This window comes from Mustelus asterias, chromosome 26 (genome assembly GCF_964213995.1).
Source record: "Mustelus asterias chromosome 26, sMusAst1.hap1.1, whole genome shotgun sequence".
NCBI classification, from domain to species: Eukaryota; Metazoa; Chordata; class Chondrichthyes; order Carcharhiniformes; family Triakidae; genus Mustelus; species Mustelus asterias.
Genome location: NC_135826.1, coordinates 42,622,936 through 42,639,659, shown reverse-complemented (window position 1 = coordinate 42,639,659; position 16,724 = coordinate 42,622,936). Strand labels below are relative to the sequence as shown.

The following is a 16,724-nucleotide window of genomic DNA, read 5'->3' as shown; positions in this document are numbered from 1 at the left end:
CAAAGATGTGCTGGTTATGTGCATTGGCCATGCTAAATTTCCCCATAGCGTCAGGGGGATTAGGAGGTTAAATACTTGGAGTTACGGGGATAGGGCCTGGGTGGGATTGCTGTCAGTGTAGACTCAAAAGGGCTGAATGGCCACCTTCTGTACCGTAGGGATTCTATGATTCAATGTGGTGTCAGTTAAGTGTTTTAACACAAAGAGTAACGGAAATCTGGAACTCAAACCCATTACAACAATGACTCCATTTCAAAAGTATTTCACTGGCTGTGTAGCTCTTTGGGATGTCTTGAGATCGGGAAGGCCGCGATATAGATATAAATTCTCTGCTTTTCTCTTTTTAGTGACATTACTGGCAAACCAAGTTCTCCATTCCAAAGAACAACAGACCGGCTTTAAAAGAAAAGACCAATTTGTAGCTGCATACTCACATCTTTGACGTGCTCATGTCAACAGGTTCATCACCAGCCTGTACTTCTACTTTGATTGTTGCTTTCACTTCACCCGGCCCCTTTAACAACCCAGGAGTCCGACCACCACCCCGATCAACAGGTTCTGTTTTAATCCTTATGTCCCCATCGTCCAGTTCACTGTCCCCATCAGATCCTCTGGAACATTCCATTTTTGGTTTCTTCACATCCACATCATTATGCAGGCCCTCCCGCTCCAATGCTCTCTTTTGACTTCGTGTTCTGTATACGTCGTCTGTCATAGCAGAGATATCTGTCGATATAAGAGGGAAAAAAATAAGACACAAAGTATTTAGGGGTGTTACTTTCTCTAGCTAGCATGATGTGGAACTGAAACCTCAATTTCTCCCCGCAAACGTCTTGCTATCGTGCTCAATGTGGGACTGCAACTGCTCATAGGGCGACTTCTGGAACATCAGATATTTGGGATCTGGTTAAGAAAGAGTTGCAAGAAGGGCACTTAGACACCACAGAGGGGAAAAAAAGAATAAATGGATACCAGAACTGAAATTATAACTCATCAAGAGTGCCCTCTCTAGAAAAGAGAAGGCTGATGAGCAACCCGATAGAGGTCTTGAAAATTATGAGGGTTTAATAGGGTAAACAGAGAGGATGCTCCCAATTATCACAGAATACTACAGTACAGAAGGACATGGGGCCCATAGAGCATATGCCAGTTCTTTCAATCCAGATAGTTCCACTCAACCTGTTCTTTCTCCATGTCCTGCCAATTATTTCTCCTTCAAGTATGCATTCAATTCCCTTTTGATGGTTACTCTTGAATTCATATCCATCATCCTGAAGCTTAACCACTCTTTGCATCAAAAAGTATATTTCCTCATGGTGCCAACTCTGGTTCTTTTACCAATCAACTTAAATCTGTGTCCTCTGTCTACTGGCAGCTACTGGAAAGAGCTCTTCCATTTACTCTGACCAAAATCCTCTACCAAACAAGTATCCTCTTACCCTTCCAAAAGCAAATTAATGTGGATGCTGGAAATCTGAAATAAAAACAGAAAATGCTGGAAATACCCAGCAGGTCTTGCAGCATCTATGGAAAGAGAAATGGGGTGAATGTTTCAGGCCAGTGGCATTTCATTGGAGTTTCTCAACCGTCTCTGCTCTAAGCCGACATAGCTGTAATCCCTTATCCCAAAAACCACAGACTGGTGTTTGAAGACTTTTCCGTGCTATTTAGCAATGCAACCATGAATTGCCGTGCTACGCAACAGCGGGATAAGAATATTCAAAAATAAACACTTTTTAAAAAATATATAAAATGCCTGAAGTAGGGAGCGACCATTTCATTTGCTCCAGGTAACAATTCTCAAATCCACATCAAATGGTGGCCAAGGCTAATCAAATTTCAATAAGAAAGTTCTGTTTGCTGACGGATTTTTTTTTTATTACCAAAGATTTGCATAGATTAACAATAATGAAGCTCAGTCCTGCCTAATTACTGCTTCATTTCATCCATCACAAATACAGTTATGGTATTGGATTCTAGTTATTGTAACAAGCACATCTGATTCTCCTCCAACTTCCCACAGAACCTTTGTAGAAAGCTATTCTAACGAAGACTGAAACAAGACTGCAACTAAGAGTCCAGAACTGTTCATGTGTTACAGCACCGGCCACTTAAAAGTAGCATCATCTCAAAGGCTATTTAGCTTGCTGATACAAATAGGAGATTCAGAAGAAACTTCTTCAGCCAGAGAGTAAGAAAATAGACCACCTATCACGGAGTAGCTGAAGTGAATAATATAGATGCATTAAAGGGGAGGTTAGATAAGCAGGAGGAAGAACGGTTATGCTGATAGAATTTGATACGGAAAGATGGGAGGAGGCTCATATGGAGTATAAACACCAGCATGGTCAGGATGGACCGAATGGCCTGTTTCCGTGCTATATATTCTAAGTAATGCTTTGAAACAACAGGGAATAGGAAAATTACCCTCAAGTCAATTAGTGCTCAATTATTTAAAATGCTTGTAGTGTGACAGGCAGACATACCCACCAGTACCTACCCTAGAGTTACAAAGCTCTAAATATTCCACCCAGAACCAGCCAGGTTGGAAGGGTGCAATCTATATCTGTCTCCTTATTTGAGGAAGGATATAAATACATTGGAGGCAGTTCAGAGGAGGCTTACTGAATTGATATCTGGAAGGAGTGGATGTGTCTTGAGGATAAGTTGGAAAGGCTGGACTTGTTTTCACTGGAGTCAAGAGTGAGAGGTGACATAATTGAAATATACAAGATCCTGAATGATTTTGACAAAGTGGAAAGGGTATTTCCTCTTATAGGCAAGTCCAGAACTAGTGGGCATGGTTTTATTAGGGGTCATCCTTATGGGACAGAGATGAGGAGAATCTTTTGTCCTCAAGGATATTGCAACTTTGGAATGCTCTCCAGAAGGCAGTGGAAGCAAGGTCACTGAGTATCTGTAAAGCAGTGGTAGAGATTCTTGTTAGGCAAGGCAATCAAAATTATGGGAGCTTGAAACTCAATCACAAACAGATCAGCCACGATCTTATTAAATGGCAGAGCAGGCTCGAGAGGCCAAATAGCCTATACTTCTGCTCCTATTCCATATATTCATACAATTGTACAAAAGGCAAAATACTGCGGATGTTGGAATTCTGAAAGAAAAACAAAGTATCCGAAATATTCAGCAGGCCAGGCAGCAAATGAGGAAAAAAAAAGTTAACTTTTCAGGTCAATACCCATGGATCTCTCTCCACAGATGCTGGGCATTTTTAGCATTAACTGTTTATATAACTACATTTGTATTGTTGGCTGTCTCACTGCTCCAGGTGGGCAAAACCGGAAAGGTTTTTCCACCCACCATTCGACTAGGTGTATGTGTGTGGATGCTCATCATGGGAATGTTGCACCCGATGCTCCTTCTAAGTGCGGCACAGCGCCAGGGGTTTGGGTTCGATTCCTGACCTGGTCACTGTCTGTGTGGCATTTGCGCATTCTCCGTGTCTGCGTGGGTTTCCTCTCTCAGTCCAAAGATGTGTAGATTAGGTGAATTGGCCATGCTAAATTCTCCCTCAGAACAGGCGCCGGAGAGTGGCGACTTGGGGATTTTCACAGTAACTTCATTGCAATGTTAATTGTTAATGTAAGCATACTTGTGACTAATAGCTAAATTTTAAAACTTTAACTTCTATTTGTAGTACACATCTCATTTGTTGTACTGTGCAACTCCTTTAAGATTGATGCATGGCTATATGTACACTTGCTTGTTCATTCCGTGTGGCACACTCACCCAGCTGAGCAGGAACAGTGGTAGCACCCTGCAGGTCTGACGAGGGTCCAGCTGATGTTCACTGTGTAAAGAATAGCATTTAGGGTACTGGAGTGCAGCTAGTATCCAGGAGAACATGCCAAACATCTACTCCTTCAGAGGGCCAAGTCAAAAAACTGAATGGGAAAATAAACTCAATGAAGTGGATATAGAGGCACGGGAGAAGGTGTAACAGAAGTTTATCAGCATAGTACTAAAACTGGAAAGTTGAACGGGCTGGAGCTCTTTTCATTAAACAACCCAGGCTGCAGGATGACCTGGCAGAAGTCTTCAAAATTAAGAGCATAAGTAGAGATGTTTCCACTTGTGAGGAAGACCAGAACTAGAGCCTGCAGAAATAAGATAAATCACTGACAAATGCACTGGGAAGACCAGGAAAAATTTATTTACCCACAGAATGGTTGGAATAAAGAATATAGAATATAGAACAACTAAAGAAATTGGTTGAGGCAAGTAACATCAGTGCTTTAAAGGGAAAGAAACAGGAGGATATGAAGGTAGGATGACATGAAACAGCCTTGAAGCCAGCTTGCATGGAGAATAAACAAAGCTAATCACAGACATTGGGGTGATCCCCCTGTTTCTTTGATGTAAATTTTATGTAAGAAAGGAATTAAGCTTCAAGTAAATTTTACTCAACCATTACATCTTTGAGCCGCATCATTTCAAAGGCGACAACATTAACCCAATAATCGCTCATGGTCCCTCACTATGGAGCACAGCTTCAGTCTCCATTTGGGCTGCTGCTGAACTTAAACTTCATTTGAGACAGTTTTGGCCATTAGCAACACTGAAAGGCAGAAATCACACAGCCACCGTGAAACCACAACATCACCATCCACTTTTGCCAACAAGTGAAATAAAGCCCATCAATTCAACAAACACTTTGGATTTTCTTATTTTAAAATGGTCAGTCTCACAGAATGGGTACTGCATCAACTGGATATCTCCATATGTTGTTGCAAGGAGGCTGAGCAGGCTGGGGAGGGATGAGTGAAGGATGATAAAGACAGAGCTCAACAGCAGACGAGTGGAAAGGAAGACCCTACCCAGCTAGACACCCCATTGAAGGACAGATTTTAATTTATGCAACAGAACATTTACATAATGGCAGCATGGTGGCACAGTGATTAGCATTGCTGCCGGGTTCAATTCCCGGCTTGGATCACTGTCTGTGCTGAGTCTGCACGATCTCCCCGTGTCTGCGTGGGTTTCCTCCGGGTGCTCCAGTTTCTACCCATTAGTCTGAAAGATGCGCTGGTTAGGTGCATTGGCCATGCTAAATTCTCCGAGTGTACCCGAACAGGCACTGTCGGAGTGTAGCGACTAGGGGATTTTCACAGTAACTTCATTGCAGTGTTAATGAAAGCCTACTTGTGACACTAATAAATGAACTTTAAAACTTAAAACACAATTTCTCAAGTGAAAGGGTTGTCAGCATCTTTTCATCCTGCAGAAAATTCATTTCGATTCACAAATCTTTCCCACTTTCAGCATTATTATTTTGAATAGACATTCATGTGTCACCTCAGTTAAGGTAAGGGCAGCAATGATATATGTGGGTGTGTCACCAGGTAAAGTTGGGCTTGGGAAAGCCTTTCCACTCCCGGTCACTACCCAGCAAGCACCCTGCAGCAGGAAGCCAATAGGCGGGAACAGGACTGACTGGCTGGTAGTGTGTTAACACTCACTGCCCAAAATCTGAGCAAGAACAAACACTTGGCTGAAGCATTGGAAATGGACTTGAACACAAATCAGCACTTCCAGAAAGTCAGGGGCGCGGAGTGGCAAGGAAAAGGAAGGGGGCAAGTAAATCTTCAGTACAAGATGCCCGCTGCCCAAGTCAAACAATGTTAAAATCAGATTTAAAACTGAGAACTGACATTTGTAATTAGATGTTTAAAAAGACCACTTTCATTTCCAAGTTTGCTGACTTGAAAATTTCTCATAAGTTTTTAAATAAATCGCTCATCAGCTTTAATTGGTCAGAACCAACTCACCAGTGTGAACCTTGTACAGAAGTAGCATTTAACCTGGCGAGATGTGGTTTTTGAGGCGGTCTGTGGGAGCGTCACTGTCTAGTTACCTGCACACATCTGATAAATGGCTGAGTCACATTTGATCTCATGACATCACTTGGTCTCCACACATGACCCTTCCCACAATTCCAGGCGACGCACAAAGCACTTTCCAGAGAACCAGCTTGAACTGGCTCCAGACGAAGCCGAGTGCTGTTAACCCCTTCCACCCCTGCACACATGACACACACACAGACAACACACAGTGGACTCATGCATGCACGCGTGCACATGCCTTCCATCCACACCCCTCTTGCACAAATAACTCGCACACAACCCCCAAGCGTGCGTGCGCACTATTCCTGGCATGCAACCCCCACTCATCCAATCAGCCCCCACATACACACCACACCCCACCTCTGCGCAGACATCCACACAAAGCAGTCCCAAAGCTTGTCTGGTGGCAGGGTGACATTCCAAAATATTAGTCTGCTACCATTCCCCAGATCCTTATTCTCTCCTGGCTGTATATTCTACTCAAGTTTTACTCATTGCATTGGGGTTGGTCTGGCATTTGTTAGCGAGTGTGTTCAAACTTTCAAGGTGCATTGCTACCTTTTGTGGGCAAATTTGAGATATTTCCTGTACCTTCAACATGGTAATCCATGTTCCTCTCCTTATTCAGAGAGTGCTCTTTCACTGATTGAGTATAAAGTGTTTGGCAATAGATTTTTCTTTCCATTTTAGAGAATCTTGACTCCGAGTTGTGCTTTTCCTTTTGCCTAGCAGAAGGACTATAAATGCCACCATAGCACATGTAGTGCAGCTAGCGCACAATCCAGGTAGAAGATGGACACCATGGGAGATGCTGGGAGAGTGGAATAGAAAGATGACATGGAGGGACAAGTGGAGGTGGTGGTAGGAAAAATGGGGGGCAGAGGACAACGCAAGGGTGGATATGTGTATGTGTGTGTGGGGGTGGATGCAAAAGTAAGCAGTGTGGGGGAGAGTGCGCAGGAAACACAAGGACTGCACGGTGCACAACTGAGAGGAGACATTACACCTGTTTGACCCAAACTTCAATGATCAAATGTTTAAAATTTCCCCTACACTAAATGTAACATTCAGCAGCACTTGTGTCTATGAACAGACATATCAAGCTGGTTCAAATAAAGATGTGATCTATCCTTCTGCCCATTGGAACAGGACTCAGCATAACATACTTACTAGTATTGTTGACCACTTGCACCTCTGGTGTACACATGCAGAATACCTGGTGGCATCAAGCCTCCTTGAGGAGGAGCCATTTGTGCCATGCAGCACCAGTCTGAGACCAGATGGTGCCTGTTCTCATCAATATAATGCTGCTCAGAATTCATCCTCTGTCTCTCCAATTGTTCATTTGAAACCAGGCCATTTTCCAGTGTGTAATGATGTCCTTCTGGCTAAATGTACTTCATTGGAGGATAAGGCAAGACTGCTATCCCTTGCTTGGATAACTCAAAATTAAACACTGGGGAAGCGTTCACACAGACATTTTACCTACTTGTGCTCATCTGTTACTGATAATTTACAACCTTTGCTACTTAAGTTTTCTCCAGAATTTCATTCCAGAATTGCAACCTGGAATGCTCAGATTAGATACTCGAGATTTGACAACCTTCCAAGACAGGAAAAATCCAAGTAAAGTCAAGTATACTCAATATTAAAGATTGGGGGGAGGGACAAACAGATAAGCAGTGCAGCATATCCTTCATTCGCAGGGGTAATAGCACTCAAGCCAAGTTCTAGGACAGATTACATTGTGGTGTTTTCCATATCCTGAGCAGGTGTTTTCCAGAATCCAAATCGTAAAATGACCCAAGTCCTATTGGCCGAGGAAAATGTGAAATTAAGAAATGTAAATTGCCATCAGTTCAGTAGCAGGTGTGGTTCTTCGATATTTGGTTTTGACGCAGAGCAGTTGATCAAAAAAATGAACCAAAATATTTACACTATGTATACAGATCCCACTAGGACAATAGAAGCAAGGTTGTTTGGGCATGTAGACCATTGATTCAGAGATTATACAGTTCTTCTGAACCCCCAATGCTTCATTGCAGGCACAAAAATAAAGTGAGTTAGGTTTTTAAAAGGAGGAATAATCCTGAGGTCTGAAACAGCTGAACATGGGAGACATGGTACGACATTGTGATCCTATTTGAACTATAAAGTCAGATGGGGCTCAAAAGGTGTTAAATCCTTTCAACATTCATGCTGATCCTAATAAGCAAACGTGGGGTGGGGTTAAAAAATGTGGTTAGAAGATTTTTCCCATTCTGCCACCACCTTGTATCTCATTGGTGATAAAATCAAAACACATGACACCATCCTCTTCAGCAACTCATTTTTCTAGGACCTTAAAGCTATGGAACTCTTTCCAGCTCCCTCAGCATATTGGGACTTCTAAACCCCAAATTTGGCGCTACCAAATTACCAGTTCCTGTTTGCTCATTATTTTCTTTGGAATTCCAGTTCTAGGTTTTCCTAATAGTTTGATAACAGCAATGTGCATTTAGTTACCGTCAATGTTCAGAATCTTTTAAATGTTTGTTGGAAGCATAATATCATTTGCCAATTTAAAAGAGGAGTCTGATTAAATTGGTAGATAAGATTGTTTCCTTATTTCATTGTAAATAATATGCAGCTTGTCTTTATAATTGTGCTGCTGTGTTTGATCTTTTCCTGACTGAACAGTTGGAAATTAAGCAGTTAACACCTAAAAGGCAGGTTTGCTTATTCAAGAGAAGCCGCTGAGGGGAGGGAGAGCCCCATAAAAACAGAATGCAGAGCAGTTAGTTCAAACCAAGTAATCCACTGAATTTGGGCTGGCATAGCATGTCCATTATCTTTATGTGAAAACAGGAGGACAATTTAAACAATGAAATTAAGCATAACTAAACCAAATTATTGATTTGTTCATATGCCCTACCATGTAAAAAAGCAAAGCTAAGTCAAGCCAAGTCTCCATATCTCGATCTAAGTCTCTGAAGGTAGAGTGCATAAATAAATGTGGTCCAGACAATAACATCCCTGTGTTATATCATCACTCAAGTAGATACAAGTGAGTAAGATGCTCTGTTTGCTTATTGGAACGACACCACAGAATCCAGTCAGGTATTTACACAGATCTGAATGTCTAACAGCAACAACGTGCATTTATATCCAGCCTTTAACAAAGTAAACATCCCAAGGCATTTTACAGGATTATCAGACAAAATTCAGCACAGAGCCATAAGGAGATATTCGGACCAGTGCCCAAAAACTTGGCCAAAGTGGTAAGTTTTAAAGAGGAGCTTAAAGGGAGAGAGGCAAAGAGGAAAGGCAGGACATTCCAGAGCTTAGGCCCAAGACAACTGAAGGCAAGATCACTGTTAGTGCAGTGATTAAAAATCAAGATGCTTAAGACACCAGAATTGGAGCAATGCTGAGATCTTCGAGGATTGTACAGCTGGGAGAGATTACAGAGATAGGGAAGGGCTGGGCCATGGAGGACTGAGAATTTTAAGAATTGAGATAGTGTCAGACAGAGAAATAACATTGGTTAGCGGGCACAGGTGTGATGGGTAAATGGAACGTAGGATGTGGGCAGCAGTTTTAGATGTTCTGAAGCTTTCAGAGGGCATAGAGTGGGAGTTTGGTCAGTGGAGCACTGGGATAATCAGGTCTCGAGGTAACAAAGGCACGGTAGCAGAGTTGTTAGCACTGCTGCTTCACAGCTCCAGGGTCCCGGGTTCAATTCCCGGCTCGGGTCACTGTCTGTGTGGAGTTTGCACATTCTCCTCATGTCTGCGTGGGTTTCCTCCGGGTGCTCCGGTTTCCTCCCACAGTCCAAAGATGTGCGGGTTAGGTTGATTGGCCAGATTAAAAATTGCCCCTTAGAGTCCTGGGATGTGTAGGTTAGAGGGATTAGCGGGTAAATATGTGGGGGTAGGGCCTGGGTGGGATTGTGGTCGGTGCAGACTCGATGGGCCGAATGGCCTCCTTCTGCACTGTAGGGTTTCTATGATTCTAGGATGAGTATTTCAGCATGAGTTGTGCTGAGACAGGTGCAAGTACGGCAATGCATCCGAGGTGGAAAGGGATGGTCTTTCTGACAGAGTCATTCAGGTCATGAGGTACAGGTTCAGCACTCACTCCACTGAGTAAATTAATCTATCCCCTGGGGCAGCAGGAGGGTTGGAATAATTAACCACAGAAGGGACAGGGAATGAGGCTAGAGGGAGGAAAAATAAATTAGGCAGATACCTCATTCATTACTGTTAACCAGCAACCCATACTTGCACGTGTACACATATACACAAGGTAGGACAGTATCAAGTAGGGGGGTTGGTTCCACAGGCAGTAGGGTCAGCATTCTGTAAAAAAGAAAGCCCATATTTCAGGCAAGCTCAAGTTAGCCAGGGATGGCAGCCTTTTTAACCATACTAGTTATAACAACCCAGCAAATGTAAATGCTAACTTTACTCTTTTCTCGAGCTGGAAAGGAACAGAGAATCAGGGTAGGGTTGTGATCAGTCAACTCAGCACAGCTTGTGGATTGACTTGATCTGGTCTGTATGGATGAGTGGCACAATAGATGCTCAGATTAATTAAGTCATTTTACATGTCATTTTTCTAAATCAGTGTTGTTCAAATGTTGGCCCCCGATGACAAATTGGGCATTCAGAATTGACTAATTGCTGATTAGTATTTTTTTAAAAAGCAACAGCTATCATTTGTACTGTGATCTTATGGCTCATATTCACATCACATGTACATACGGACTTTAACCTTTCATGCATTTGTTCATAAAATGGTATGGCTAAAGTTAGAAGACATCCAGTTGTGAATCGTGGTGAACAATTGAGCAACTAACTGGAAATTGAGGCTCTCCAAAGATCCCCATTATCAATGATGGTACAACCTAGTACATCAGTGCCAGCGTACATCAATAGACCACTCGGCCCCTCAAGCCTACTCCACCATTCAATAAGATCATGGATGACATGATTGTAACCTCAACCCCACAATCCTGCCTACCCCGATAATCTTTCAACCCCTTGTTAATAAAGAAACTATTGAACTCTGCCTAAAAAAATTTAAAGATCCTCTGTTTTCACTGCCTTTTTGAGAAGACAGTTCCAGAGACTCAGAGCCCTCAGAAAAAAAATCTCATCATCTCCATCTTAAATAAGTGACCCTTTGTTTTAAAACTGACCCCTAGTTCTAGATTCTCCGACAAGAGGAAAGATCCGCTTCACATCCACCCTATCAATACCCCTCAAGGTCTTGAAGGTTTTGATCAAGTCAATTAGAAAGTGTAGACATACAAATGGACCTGGGTGTCCTTGTCCATAAGGGCTAGCATGCAGATACAGCAAGCTATTCGGAAGGTTAATGGAATATTAGCCTTTATCGCAAGAGGATTTGAACACAGTAGTGAGGTCTTGCTTCAATTGCATAGGAGCCTGGTTAGATCTTTCCTGGAATAGTGCGCGCAGTTTTGGTCCCCTTACCTCAAACGATTATCATTGCCATAGGGAGAGTGTAACAGAGGTTCACCAGACTTGTTCTGGGGTTGGCGGGATTGCCTTTTGAAGAGAGATTAGGCAAACTGGATCTGTAGTCCCTAGAGTTTTGAAGAATGAGAGGTAGTTTCATTGGCATCTACAAAATACTTAAAGGAATGGACAGGGTGGATGCAGATAAGATACTGCCCTTGACTGGGGAGTCTTGAACCAGGGGACACAATTTCAAAAAAATGAGGACATCACTGATACAAGGAGAAATTTCTTTACATAGGGGGTTGTGAATCTTTGGAATTCTCTACACCAGAGGAGTGTGGACATTCAATTATTGTCTATATTTAAAATTCAGACTAATAATAACAAAGGATTATGAAAAGATTACGGGAATGTGGTTCTAAAAGGCACTGAAGCCTCCGATCAGCCATGATTGCATTAAATGGCGCAGCAGGCTCGATGGGCTGACCGGTCTACCCCTGTCCTTATGTTCCCAAGTCACCATATACTCTTCAAAAGTGGATACAAACCTAATCTATCCAATCTTTCCTCATAAGGCAACTCGCCCATTCCTGGTATTAGTCTAGTAAACCTTCTCTGAACTGTGAATATATTTACATCTTTCCTTAAATAAGGAGACCAATACTGTACACAATACTCCAATACTGGTCTCACCAATGCCCTGTACAACTGAAGCATAACCTCCTTACATCTGCAATCAATTCCCCTCACAATAAGGATAATATTCTATTAGCTTTCCTAATTAATTGTGACACCTGCATACTAGACGTCAGTGATTCACGGTCTCGGACACCCAGGTCCCTCTATATCTAAGAGCTCTGCAATCTCTAACCATTTAGATAAGAAGCTTCTTTTTTAGTCTTGCTGCCAAAATGAACTATTTCACATTTGCCAGATTTTTGCTCACTCAAACTATGTTCCTTTGCAGCCTCCTTACAACCTCTTCACAATATACCTTCCTGCCTATCTTTGAGACATCAGCAAATTAAACAACCATACCTTCAGTCCTTTCATCCAAGTCACTGTAAAATGTTGAATTCTCAGCACTGATCCCTGTGGCACACCACTCCTCTGCCAACCGGAAAAAGACCCATTTATGCCAACCCTATCTCCTGTTAGCTAGCCAATCTTCAATTCTTGGCAATATGTTACCCCCTACAACAAGGTAAATGGTAGGACACTGAAGAGTGCAGTAGAACAGAGGGATCTAGGAATACAGATACATAATTCCTTAAAAGTGGCGTCACAGGTAGATAGGGTCGTAAAGAGTGCTTTTGGTACATTGGCCTTTATAAATCAAAGTATTGAGCATAGGAGTTGGAATGCTATGGTGAGGTTGTATAAGACATTGGTGAGGCCGAATTTAGAGTATTGCGTGCAGTTTTGGTCACCTAATTACAGGAAGGATATTAATAAGGTTGAAAGAGTGCAGAGAAGGTTTACAAGGATGTTGCCGGGACTTGAGAAACTGAGTTAGAGAAAGGTTGAATAGGTTAGGACTTTATTCCCTGGAGCGTAGAAGAATGAGGGGAGATTTGATACAGGTGTATAAAATTATGATGGATATAGATAGAGTGAATGCAAGCAGGCTTTTTCCACTGAGGCTAGGGGAGAAAATAACTAGAGGACATGGGTCAAGGGTGAGGGGGGAAAAGTTTAAAGGGAATATTAGGGGGGGCTTCTTCACACAGAGTGGTGGGAGTTTGGAATGAGCTGCCAGATGAGGTGATGAATGCGGGCTCACTTTTAACATTTAAGAAAAACTTGGACAGGCACATGGATGAGGGGGGTGTGGAGGGATATGGTCCAGGTGCAGGTCAGTGGGACTAGGCACAAAAATGGTTCGGCACAGGCAATGAAGGGCCAAAAGGCCTGTTTCTGTGCTGTAATGTTCTATGGTTCTATGAGCTTTTATTTTCTACAATAATCTTTGATGTGGCACCTTATCAAATGCCTTCTGGAAATCTAAGTACCGTACTTCCACTAGTTTCCCTTTATCCCACAGCACATGACTCCTTCAAAGAGCTCCAATAAACTGGTTAAACATGATTTCCTTTCGCCTTTCAATACAGCAAAGGCTATGAGCCCCAACAATATTACAGCTGTTGTGTTGAAGACTTCTGCTGCACCTTAGCTAAACTGTTCCAACACAAAGACAACACTGGCATTTACCTGGCAATGTGGAAAATTGTCCGGCTATAGCCTCTCCACAAAATGCAGGACAAATCCAATGTCCACTGGTCAGAGTCATATCCAACACAAAGGAAGATGGTTGCAACTGTTGCAGGCCAATCATTTCAGACCCAGGACATCAATGCAGGAGGAGTTTCTCACAGAAACGTGCCAACCCCAACCACCTTCAGCTGCTTCATCAATGACAACCCTCCATAATATAATAAAGTCAGAGGTGGGGGATATATACTGAAGCAGTCTGTGCCCTCTCCACTCACCAAAGACTCTTGAACGTTTACAAGGCACAGGTGAGGCACTCTGTTTTCCCGATGAGTGCAGTTCAAAAGGTTTGACACCACATAGGTCAGGGCTCGTTTTATTAGCACATCACCTTAAACATTCACTGCTTCCACCACCTACACACATTGACAGCAGTGTGCACCATCTACAAGATGTACTCCAACAACTCAAGCTTTTTTCAATGGCACTTTCCCACCAATGACCTCCACTATGTAGAAGAAAAAGGGCAACTGGGAACACCAGGACTTGCAAGTTGCCCTCCAAGATACACATCCTTACTTACATATCACCATTCCTTCACTATCACTGGGTCAAAATCCCAGAACTCCCTTCCTAACAGCATGGCGTATATACCTACACCACATGGACTGCAACAGTTCAAAAAGGCAGCTCACCACCACCTACTCATAAGGCAATTGCGGGTTGGGCAATAAATGCTCACCTTGCCAGCAATGCGCACACACCACGTTTGAATAATAAAAAAGCAGGATCAAGACGTCGTTTGGCACAGAAGCAAAGTCCAGTTAACCACCAGCATTAACACTGAGGGAACAAAGTTCAAGGAGTGGAATAGCTTTAGTGATGAGAAAAGCTGGAGCCATCCACTTTCCCTTTCTCCTACATACGAACAAGAGACAAGCCCTTTACGCTGAAATGCACAGGAATTTGACACGCAGGGGCCATTTCTTTTAGCCAGAGCAATTCTGCTCATACAATCCACTCTGGGCAATTAACTGTGCTTTTGGTCCTGTCAATGTATGCTCAAATCACTTTTAATGAACACTTAAACTGAATAATGAAGGTCACATTTGATTAGCAAATTCAAGAATATTTCTCCTATGCTAAAGTCATTCATGTGTTATTACCATGTTATAGGATTTTTGAAAATCCCATGGGGGGGTACATTACTCAAAAAAAATAGCTTAGAGTGAGGAGGAAGAGAGAACAGATTGTTTAAAGCCATCCCATGTCAGTTAAAAATAAAGCAGAATTTGAGTGAGAAAGAGAGGAACTATGCCACGGAGCTCACTGCATATTTGCACTTCCCCAGTTCCTCACACCCCCTCAAACATTCTTCTGTGGCACCAACTCTGATGTCAAATATCTTATCCCAAATGAATTTTCTTAGTGCTGACCCTGAACAGCCAAAGTCAGTAAACTACGCTGCATAAGCAGCTTGGTGTCCAGCTACAATGCAACTGCAAGCCTGTTTGGGATTGCTAAGCATGGCAGCCAAGAGGCCAGCTTTGTACGAGATTGTTGATGATCTTTTAAACAATGAAACCCTAGTCAACGGATTTTGCTTGGTTCACTGTTACACCACATCATTATGGAACATAGTGTCCTTTCACAAACCAATGACTGGAAATTGCACCATAGAATATCTCCAGAGGCATCAAAACTATCATACTTTCCTCCTGATATTGTGTAACCACCTTAATCCTTAGTGCATAATATAGGAAGCCTAGCCACGACTGTAGCTTCACTTTGGGATGCTTCCTTTGTGAGGAGAGTTCCTATACTTGGCATAGTAGCATTTGGATACAAATAAGTAATGGCACCACCCTTCAGGGAGAGACTGTGAACCATAGGACCGAATACATAGGGCTCCATTGCTGTACACTGATGATAATGCGTGTACATTGGCAAATTTCCTAATCATGGGGGTGCACAGGCAAATAAATCAAAAGGAGTGTTAGAGAAATTGGCTTGGAGTGTGGAGTAACAATAACGAGATGAGGTCATAAACCACAAGAAGCAAATTCAGTGAGGTGCTGCACCCTTGTCAGGATCCAAAACAAGTCAGCTGTCACTAATATAGCTAACTTGCTGGTCTCAAACAAATTGGAAGTATGCTCATTGTTCACTCACCTGGCAAGTCTTGTAGAGCCATTTCCACATGCAAAAGGCCTCGATTTCCAGAGTAGCAACTGCCCTCCTAGTTTGGAAAAGAGAAAAAAAACACTTTTAGCTTTTTTTTATTCATTCGTGGAACCTGGGCGTCACTGGTTGAGCCAGCATTTATTGCCCACCCCTAACTGCCCTTGAGGGCAGTTTATGAGTCAACTACATTGTTGTGGGTCTGGAGTCACATGTAGGCCAAACCGGATAAGGACAGCAGATTTCCTTCCCTAAAGGACATTAGTCAACCAGATGGGGTTTTATGACAATCGACAATGGTATCATGGTCATCATTAGGCTTTAATTCCAGATTTTTCTAGATTTGCTTTGGTGGGATTCAAACCTGGGTTCCCAGAGCACTACCCTGGGTCTCTAGATTATTAGTCCAGTGACGTTATCGCTGTGCCACTATCTCCCCATGACAAGGTAATTTGCAAAATACAAGCTAATTACAGGTGTTACAGGAGCCCCAACCAGAGGCCAAACCAAACACTCCCAAATCACTTTGGACCAAAAGTCAAATTGGAGATCTTGCCTTTCCTACTCAGATATTGCAGAAGTTTGTCCGAAGTTTTAAAATGCTTGAAGAGTTCTGTAAATGGTCTTTCAGAAACAATTTACTGAAATAGCTATCCACCGACTTGGTCAAATGCCCTTGTAGGAAAGCTTGATATGATTCAGTCCAACAGGCAAAGTTTTAAAATACAAGGACAAGTGACATTAATCTAAGTCTATTGTGTTGGGATCCTGTACTGTTAAAATAGAAGTGGAGCCTCAATCATTAAGCATTTACTCAAAGGAGAAAACACTCTTCTCAATAAGAGCTTCAGGAAAGTGGTGATTTTTTCCCCCCTCTTTTGCAATGATCTCATGTTTGTTGATATTAAAGTCTATTCTCTAATGTATAAGCAATACGCCATAAAAATACATGGCTAGGATATGGATAATGAGTGGCCTGAGATTTTAGGGTCTGACTTAA

General features: G+C 42.5%; 1 protein-coding gene across 21 annotated transcripts in view; it reads right to left on the bottom strand.

The window, feature by feature from the left end:
* The window catches only part of gatad2ab (GATA zinc finger domain containing 2Ab), a 130,604-nt gene that overhangs the window by 55,370 nt on the left and 58,510 nt on the right, over positions 1–16,724 (bottom strand). For 11 of the 21 annotated variants that reach the window (XM_078198571.1, XM_078198572.1, XM_078198575.1 and 8 more), the window contains 2 exons: positions 15,716–15,782; positions 435–726 (listed from right to left, as the gene is read on the bottom strand). In XM_078198571.1, the coding sequence (XP_078054697.1) occupies positions 435–726; positions 15,716–15,737 (314 nt within the window). In that variant the 5' untranslated portion in view covers positions 15,738–15,782. Of the gene's footprint in view, positions 1–434; positions 727–3,750; positions 3,812–5,789; positions 5,920–7,608; positions 7,675–10,094; positions 10,205–15,715; positions 15,783–16,724 lie in introns of those variants that run through there. The other 10 variants (XM_078198581.1, XM_078198582.1, XM_078198578.1 and 7 more) reach the window with 6 other exon arrangements.